Source organism: Ammodytes marinus, assembly GCF_949987685.1.
Source record: "Ammodytes marinus genome assembly, chromosome: 12".
In the NCBI taxonomy this organism is placed as follows: domain Eukaryota; kingdom Metazoa; phylum Chordata; class Actinopteri; order Uranoscopiformes; family Ammodytidae; genus Ammodytes; species Ammodytes marinus.
In genome coordinates this window covers 30,696,226-30,706,225 of record NC_137216.1, presented here as the reverse complement: position 1 = coordinate 30,706,225, position 10,000 = coordinate 30,696,226, and the positions used below count along the sequence as shown (strand labels likewise).

Here is a 10,000-nt window from a genome sequence, read left to right as displayed (position 1 = left end):
TCCCTTGGCCCAGCTGTCCTGTTAATGCTAACCCAAAATTTCTACTGAAGTGATGTCACATTAGTTAGACAGTGAGACCATAAAACACTCTTTCTGCCTTTTCTCAGGCTAGGATGAACCGATTTCTAAAATGTTTGCAGATTTATACTACATGGGATCTCAGAGTTCAATTCACCTTCATATTTCCACTGGTAAAGTAAGCATTTAACTATTTATTCATCCATTCATTCAGGAAGAAGAGGAGTCGCGGGAGCCACGCCAGATGGATTTTAAGGCGAATCTAAAAGGCGTGAAAGCCAAAGGGCCGGACGACAACCGCGGTGCCAAGGTGAACTCTGCCCCACAGCAGGTCGACTTCCGGGCCGTGCTGGGGAAGAAAGGAGGGGCTGTCGGAAACGCCGTCGGTAACTCCACCGCCAAACCAACGGCGGCCGCAGACACACCCTCCAAAAACGCTGCCGCTTCCGACTTCCGATCGGTGCTGGGAAACAAGAATAAAAGCCCGCCGGCGAGCCCCGAGAAAAACGGAGAGAGCGTAAAAAAAGTAGCCGTAGCCAACGAGAAAAAAGTCGAGAACGAGAAATTGGTCGGAGAGAGCGGGAAGAAAGCTGTGGTCAATGAGAAAAAGACGGAGAATGCGAAGAAAGAAGTGGCGGTGAACAACAACTGCGTGGATGGAAGGATTAACAAGGAGAAGGGGCCGGAGTTTGTGGAGAAGCTGAAGGATGTGACGGTCTTGGACGGGCAGCGGCTGAGGCTGCAGTGTCGCCTGGCCGCCTCAGACCCGGGAGACGCCGCTGTCACCTGGACGCTCGACGGCAAAGTCATCAAGAGCTCCAAGTTCATCGTGCTCGCAAACGAAGGTAAGAAAGAGGGCACACACACACATGCATGCATTAAGGCAAGCACACACACCTATAAACACGCAAACACACACACACACTTTAACACGTAACATCTACACACATACATGCATGCATTAACGCAAGCACACACACCTATAAACACACTGTAACACGTAACAACTACACACACACACACACACACACATAGTAACACAAACATATACACATGCATGCATTAATGCAAGCACGCACACACCTACAGTATAAACACGCAAGCACACACAAAAATACACACACACACACACACACACACACACACACACACACACAAGCACATGCATTAATGCAAACACACACACACACACAAGCACACATACAGGGATGCAATTTCGATGGAAACTTGGGCAGTGCAATAAAAATAAAATAAAACTTCCCGTTCAGATTTTAAAGCTGCGAGGATTCAGAGCCTAAGAATAGAAGAGAGAGAGACAGGATGTGATGTGTGACGGGCTATTGTTGGTATTTCATGTGGGAACGGATCGCTTTACATAGGACACACACACACACACACTGTAACACACACATGCACACGCTGTAAAAAACACACACTGTAAGACACCAACACAAGTCAACACACACACACAAACTCACTGTAACATGCGCACACACACACACACACACACACACACTGTAACACACCAAAACACGCATACGCACACACACACACACACACACACGCTTATTGTTTTGTACTTGTGAGGACCGAAAAGTCTGATTTAAAAGGACATTGCATCAGCTTTTACAGCTAAGATTTTCATTGTTAGAAACATTTTCTTTATTAATAATGAAATAAATAAGTTTATACAATTTCATAAAATAGTGAATGAGGCGCCGGTGTTTTCTCCAACTACAGATCTATTTATAATGAGATGTAATAAACAGCTCATAACTCATATCCAGCTCTGGAAAAAAATTAAGAGACCACTCCAAATGTTCAGTGTCTCTCGTTTTACTATTTATAGGCATGTGTTTGAGTAGAATATCTTAACGTTCCTCGTAGCTACTTTAAGAAAAGTTTTAAAAAGTTTAGTATCAAAGAATTAAAACAAAAGTAGAAAAATGTAAGGCAAGGCAAGGCAAGTTTATTTCTATAGCACAATTCAAACACAAGGCCACTCAAAGTGCTTTACAGGGGCAAGATTAAAATACATAAAACACATTAGAAGACATTTAAAAGCGAATGAAAAGAAGTAAAACATTTAAATTAAATAGAAAGTACAGGTTAAAATGGAAACAGAAAAGTCTTCAGACTCGATTTAAAAGAACTGAGGGTTGTAGCAGACCTCAAGTTTTCTGGGAGTTTGTTCCAGATGTAATGCATGAAATGCCCGGATGAGTACTTACTTCCGGGAAGATTTTGTGTATGGATCGATAGGTTACTTTTCCTCCTCAACCGCCACACAATGCATTGCATCTTTTCAAACGACAGCGAAGTTTATTTATTTTTTATTCTTTATGGCTTCTGTTTACTTCAATGTTAATTTATCACAAGCGATTATAGTGATGTCATCAGTCTGTCGGCGTTTCAGGAAGTGTCTGTTTTGCTGGTGCATCTTGGGAAATGTAGTCCAGGATGTCTCTCCACCTCTTCTGGATTTTACAGCTCTGTAAAATAATGTAGACCAAATAAATCTTCATCTCTACATTACTATTAAATTATTGAAAATGCTCTAAATGACAAAAAATGTATTGGAATTTGCTAGTTCATTCTACTCAAACATAGGCCTATAAATAGTAAAACGAGAGACACTGAACATTTGGAGTGGTCTGGAAAGATTGACTTATATTGCAAAGGGCAAGAGGAGGGACTTTGTCGAGCTCTGGGAGCCGTACATGACTATTATGTTGGATGAGAACATGGGATAAATTTGAACATATTCTTCTTTAATAACCTGTAAAAAAAAATGTATCAGACATGTCTCGCCTGGGATACTGGGTCAGGCTTTCCTGTGTGTGTGTGTGTGTGTGTGTGTGTGTGTGTGTGTGTGTGTGTGTGTGTGTGTGTTTCCTCACAAAAAAGTAAACACACACACACACACACACTGCGGTGGACACAGTAAAGACCTGCTGCTATATCTGTACATGCATGTGCTAGCGTTTTATTAATGAGCGAATGAGGACACAGGGTGAGGCTTCCCTATGTGTGTGTGTAATCCCCCTCCTGTTTATTTCTGTCTGTAGGATTGCCCCTGATCCAGCAGTATAGACGTGTGTGTGTGTGTGTGTGTGTGTGTGTGTGTGTGTGTGTGTGTGTGTGTGTGTGTGTGTGTGTGTGTGTGTTTAAAGGTCAGAGGTTGCTAAGAGACAGCTGGAGTCCCCCAGTGATGATGTCGTCTAGATAAACATGTTATGAAACTGGATCTCAATTACTTCACTTATTTAAATAACTTATTAAACAAGTTTTATTTTTAACACGTTAAAGCTTTTATAAACAGACTGTGTGTGAACGTTGTTGGGCTTTTATTTTGTAGGAGGTAGGATGCATTTAGTTGAAATTTAAAGACTGAGGCTGTGTTGGAAACTGTTGGTCGGACCATTTACGCTGAAGTTTGAAAAGACGCAATGCATTGTGGAGCGGTTGAGTAGGAAAAGTAACCTATCGATCCATACACAAAATCTTCCCGGAAGTAAGTACTCATCTGGGCATTTCTTACCGACACAAACTCGCATACACAACCACAACATACTCAAATTTAAGTCAAAATTACTATGAGTAGTACGTTAGTAGGGCTTTAGTATGAGTAGTACATTAGTAGGGCTTTAGTATGAGTAGGACGTTAGTAGGGCTTTTAGTATGAGTAGGACGTTAGTAGGGCTTTTAGTATGAGTAGGACGATAGTAGGGCATTTTGAACACAACCTGAAACAAGCGGAGTGCAAGGGAGGACAAAATCTTTTGCAGTTTTCAGAGTTTTGTGATTTATAAGTGACAACATAGCGTTGGCTTTGTGGCACAAATGAACACAAACCCCCAGGACTTTGGGGCTGATTTACCACATACCCACACACACACACACACACACACACACACACACACACACACCCACACACACACACACACACACACACACACACACCGCAGACTGCATTCAAATTTTATGCAAGAATGCAAAAACATGACTAGAAATGATTTGATTACTCTCATACGCACATATGTGGTGAAAACTCACACTTGTGCATATTTATTAAATAATTTGTGTGTAGACGTGCGTAGCAAAGGGGGCTTAGGCAGCGCTCAGGGCTCATTGATGCAGTTGAAGTTTAAATAATTTAATTTTTTTCATTTTGGAAACAAAATGATCTGAAACAGCAGCTTCAATTTTTGAAAATACTGAAGTTGGAGGGCGCAGTGGGTAGAGCGCCCAGGTTCAAATCCCGCCCGGGTCAGTTCTCTGCATGCCTCTTTGCCCCATTTCAATTATGTCTCTCCAAAATCTGTCTAATAAAGCAAAAATGTCCCAAAAAAATTCTTTAAAAAAAAGAAGTTACTTTAGTTGAAACGTGAGGACTTTTAATTTGAAAATACTCAAAATATTTACAGCACTTAGGTATTACATGAAGTAAAGGACAGTAACATGCCATACATTTAGTCTAATGTGTATAAAGTATTGCATGTTTGATAGTGTTTTGTATTTAACAAGAAAATGCATTTCAATCAGCAAATGTGTGTGAATGCAGAATGCTGAAAAGCCGACGCTAAACTGGATTGCTGGATGTAATTAGGAATTACGAAAATATGTTAAATGGATTGAATAGTTGATGTTTGAATAGAATTTATAAAATCTAATTAAAGGTGCTCCGAGGAACATTCAGTTTGTGTTCATTCTAGCGCCCCCTTTGGACAAAAGCGGTAGTGTTTTTACCACGCCAGCTGTTGTTCCTGGGTGAGCGTATACCCATGACAAAGGCATTAAGAAAAACTAAAGAAAAATAGCATTCTTTGCACTGATGGTCTCGTTTGCTGTTACATGTAAATTATGATCATCAGAGGAAAAATAAGACTGTTTCAGAAATATGTGATATCGGAATATATGCAGCAGTTGGTTGGACACCATTACACAATGGGAGCTCAGACCTCCCATTGTGTAGGTACGATTGCTTCAGTAGTCACATCTATGCGACCGGCAGAATATGTCCTAAATTTTTACGTCAGAATCATCCATGTAGGAGTTTATTTTTCCACATGTTCTCCACTGTAACTGTTGGTTCCCCACTCTGCCTCTGAACATTCCGTCCCATCCGCTCCCATTATAAAATCTGAAGAAGGCTGAAAAATGCATTAAACTAAAACTTTATATTATTAAATATTTTAAAAAACTGTTCAAGATTTTGGAAGGAAAAATCAATTTTTGAATAGCTGAATGCATTGTGACTTATTTTCATGTCTTGTGTTGCATTGGTTTCAACTTTAACATTGGATTTCAAGCTGAAAAGGTAGAAAAAGCTGGAAAGTTTCCCATAATATCCTAAAATAGCTGTGCATTTTGATGGTTGAATGGTTTAAATAGCTGAAAATTACAATCAACATTGAGCCAAAAAACATCAAAACATCTGGCGAAATCTGCAGCAAACATTCCATATCCACATCAGACCAACACAGACCCTTCTTCTACATTTAGTTTAATAATAAAAAAGGGTCAGGAGGACACTGTACTCGTGCTCGTATACACACGTAACACACACACACACACCAACATGCCATATCAAAAGTATTGTGTATTTTATAGTATATAGTATTTTATAACATGTCTCTTTGTTGTGTTGCGGTTGGCCTAAACAGTGTACAGTATTTTTTTTTTTATAATTTATCCCAGTGTAGAGTCTATCTATCTATCTATCTATCTATCTATCTATCTATCTATCTATCTATCTATCTATCTATCTATCTATCTATCTATCTATCTATCTATCTATCTATCTATCTATCTATCTATCTATCTATCTATCTATCTATCTATCTATCTATCTATCTATCTATCTATCTATCTATCTATCTATCTATCTATCTATCCGTACATCTATCTATCTATCTATCTATCCGTACATCTATCCATCCATCTATCCGTACATCTATCCATCCATCCATCCATCCATCCATCCATCTACCATCCATCCATCCATCCATCCATCCATCCATCCATCCATCCATCCATCCATCCATCCATCCATCCATCCATCCATCCATCCATCTATCCATCCATCCATCCATCCGTACATCTATCTATCTATCTATCTATCTATCTATCTATCTATCTATCTATCTATCTATCTATCTATCTATCTATCTATCTATCTATCTATCTATCTATCTATCTATCTATCTATCTATCTATCTATCTATCTATCTATCTATCTATCTATCCATCCATTTATCTATCTATCTATCTATCCATCCATCTATCCATCCATCTATCCATCTATCAGTATATTATATCTGATTTTGTGTCCTTGTCCTTGTTGCAGGTGGCCTGTGCTCTCTGACCATAGACAAAGCTCTGCCGGAGGACGAAGGACAATACAAATGCAAAGCAGAAAACTCGGCCGGGAAAGCTGAGTGTCCCTGCATGGTGTTAGTGGACGGTAAGACTTAAAATATTATTCTGGGGCGCTCTGGTGGTGTAGTGGATAGAGCGCGTACCATATCGGCTCCGGCCTTCGTTGCAGTGGTCGCGGGTTCGAATATCCGACCCGTGGACCTTTACTGCAGATCATCCCCCCTCTCTCTCTGTCTCCCCATTTCAACTCTCTACTAATAAAGCTTGAAAATGCCAAAAAAATAATCTTTAAAAAAAATATATATATTGTGTACAACTCTTATATATCTGAGATTATACAGCTCTGGAAAAAATTAAAAGAGACCACTTCAAATGTTCAGTGTCTGTCGTTTTACTATTTATAGGCATATGTTTGAGTAGAATGAACATTTTGGTTTTGAAATATAAACTACTGACAATATTTTTACCAAGTTCCGATACATTTTTTGTCATTAAAGAGCATTTTCAATAAGTTATGTAGAGATGAAGATTTAAGGAAAATCCAGACTGGTCTCTTAATTTTTTCCGGAGCTGTATAACTACATCAGGCCTACATGCTTAGCAGAACGCTGGATTGTCAAAAAAAAAATGTGCTTATTGCTTTTTTAATATTTGTTATTTATGAAAAGATGTTATCTAAAGATGGAGTCAGTGATTCTGAATCTCCAGAATCCCTGACTCAAGCTTTAATATATTTTTCATTAACGTGAACGTCTAAAATGTCTTCTGTGATTCTCATACCTCCCATATTTTATGTGTTTTTTGCGCAAACTCTCCCTCTCAGTTTTTTTTTTTTTTTTAAGATTATTTTTTCTCGCATTTTCAAGCTTTTTATTGGATAGTACAGAGTTGAAATGGGGAGACAGAGAGAGAGGGGGGGGGGGATGACCTGCAGTAAAGTTCCACGGTTTGGATTTGAACCCGCGACCACTGCAACGAAGGCCGGAGCCGATATGGTACGCGCTCTGTCCACTACACCACCAGAGCACCCGGACTCCCTCTCAGTTTGACACAGAATTATTTTTTTTTTTGCTATTTTCTCTCTCCTCCCAGCTGAGTTTGAGCGATTGGTTTGGACATAATGTTCTTAAACTTTATCTGAAAAAGCCTGACGTCAGAAACACAAACAATGTTGTTCAGAACAAGCCCCTGATAAGCGCACACTAACCCTGCGTTCCAATCCCTATACCTCCATACTAGTTAGTATGCAAGAAAAAGATTAAGGACGTCCCAATACATGCATGTCAAATAAATGTGCGGTATGTCAAAAAATACCCAGATGCTCTAAGACATCCAATTGCATTTTTCAGTATAGAAACCAGCATGATTTAGTATGTAGTATCGTAAAAAGAAAAAGTATGTGATTTTTAACGCAGGGCAACAGTAGAATAAAAACTAAAGATAGATAGATAGATAGATAGATAGATAGATAGATAGATAGATAGATAGATAGATAGATAGATAGATAGATAGATAGATAGATAGATAGATAGATAGATAGGCAGACAGACAGACAGACAGACAGACAGACAGACAGACAGACAGACAGACGGACAGAATGTCTGTAAAGATTATAATCTCTCTCTCTCTCTCTCTCTGTGTCTCTTTAAGATCCGGCAGAAAACTCTCCGTCGGACAAGAAGTCCAAGAAGTCGACTCCGACCTCAGAGAGTGAGTTTCCAAAATATGCAGCAGCCTCTTTCACACACACACACACACACACACACACACACACACACACACACACACACACACACACACACACACACACACACACACACACACACACACACACACACACAGCCTCTTTCCTTTTGTCCCAATAAGGAGCTGCAGCCTGGGATCACTGGTTCCCACACACACACACACACACACACACACACACACACACACACACACACACACACACACAGACTCGTCTCTGGGTATCGTTGGAACCATCCCTATCATTAACCCTTCCTCTGCTGCTCCTGAATGAATGTTTTTTCTGTTATTGATTATTTAACCGACATTATTTTGGTTTCCTGCTTCATTCCGATTGGTTGGTTTGTTGTAGTTGTTTCTATAGTGTTGGGCTGTAATACGATATTAGCCTCACTGTTTACATTGGAGTGAATGCAGGGTCAACTTAGCTTGATATGATTCTGGTGCTGACCCTTGGGGGCTGGTTTAAAACGCTTATATAAGGGGCGCCCTTAGCTCAGTTGGTAGGGCGTCCCCCCCATAGGCCTCGGCCAGCAGCGGACCCGGGTTCGATTCCAGCCCGCGGTCGTTATCTGCATGTCACTCCCCTCTCTGCCCCATTTCAACTCTGTCTCTACACTATCAATAAAGCATAAAAATGCCAAAAAAATATCTTAAGATTAAAATAAGTGCTTATATAACAATCAAGTGAGTCCATCCCTGCGTTCCAAATCTCATACTCTTTCTTTTTTGGTTAGGATGCAGAATGCTACACATGGGACATACTTTAACTTATTTATTTCATCATAACATGGCGCCTTGATCTAGCCTCTTGCTTTTCTATCTATCTATCTATCTATCTATCTATCTATCTATCTATCTATCTATCTATCTATCTATCTATCTATCTATCTATCTATCTATCTATCTATCTATCTATCTGTCTGTCTGTCTGTCTGTCTGTCTGTCTGTCTGTCTGTCTGTCTGTCTGTCTGTCTGTCTGTCTGTCTGTCTGTCTGTCTGTCTGTCTATCTATCTATCTATCTATCTATCTATCTATCTATCTATCTATCTATCTATCTATCTATCTATCTATCTATCTATCTATCTATCTATCTATCTATCTATACTATGGCAACTCCCAGGTAACCCTCTCATTGGTTGACTGATGAATGGTTGGATTAACAGCTGGGTTTGGCAGAAACAAAAGGGTTAAAAACGTCTAAAAAACTCTTCGGATTTTGGGTTTGGACGGTAATTAGCCGCTAGCATTCCCCCCTGCTTCCACTGTTTGTGCTAAGCTAAGCTAAACTAACCAAGTCCATTCATAACGCCTGCCATTTACAACTAGCTAAAAATAGCTAACTTTTAGTAGCCTAACATCGAATACCCATACAAACATATCATTGTTGCAGGTTCGATCCCCTGTCTCCCCGCCACATGTCCAAGTGCCCCTGAGCAAAGAGACACTGAACCCTAAATGTCTCCTGATAGTTAGCTTGCACCCTGCGTGGTAGCTGCTGCTGCTGCTATCGGTGTATGAATGAATGTGTGTGTAAATGGGTGAATGTGTACAAAACTATGTAAAGCGCTTTGAGTCTGTGAAAAAACAGGGAAAAGAGCTTTATAAGTGGAGTCCATTTAGATTTGTCTAGGATGGCTGTTTGTTGCTGCACTGGGTTAACCATTTCCTGGATCTGTTTCTGTTCAGGAGATGACACATGCTAATGTGTGAACTACATACTGCTGTTGTTGAGCTAAAAAAGGAAAATGGTGGCTCACTGTGGAACTAATCAATTCAGTTTAAACATTGTGCTCTTAATTGAACATTTGCTAATGTTAAAGGTGCTCTGAAGAACTTTCAGTTTGTGTTAATTCT

At 39.8% G+C, this 10,000-nt stretch overlaps 1 protein-coding gene across 1 annotated transcript in view; it reads left to right on the top strand.

Annotated features, from left to right (window-relative positions):
* mylka (myosin, light chain kinase a) overlaps positions 1-10,000 on the top strand; it is a gene marked incomplete at its 5' end in the record, with an annotated part of 228,217 nt that overhangs the window by 36,710 nt on the left and 181,507 nt on the right. Inside the window, 3 exons of the mRNA XM_080038536.1 lie at positions 233-863; positions 6,368-6,484; positions 8,050-8,109. Of these exons, the coding sequence (XP_079894662.1) occupies positions 233-863; positions 6,368-6,484; positions 8,050-8,109 (808 nt within the window). The remainder of the gene's footprint in view (positions 1-232; positions 864-6,367; positions 6,485-8,049; positions 8,110-10,000) is intronic.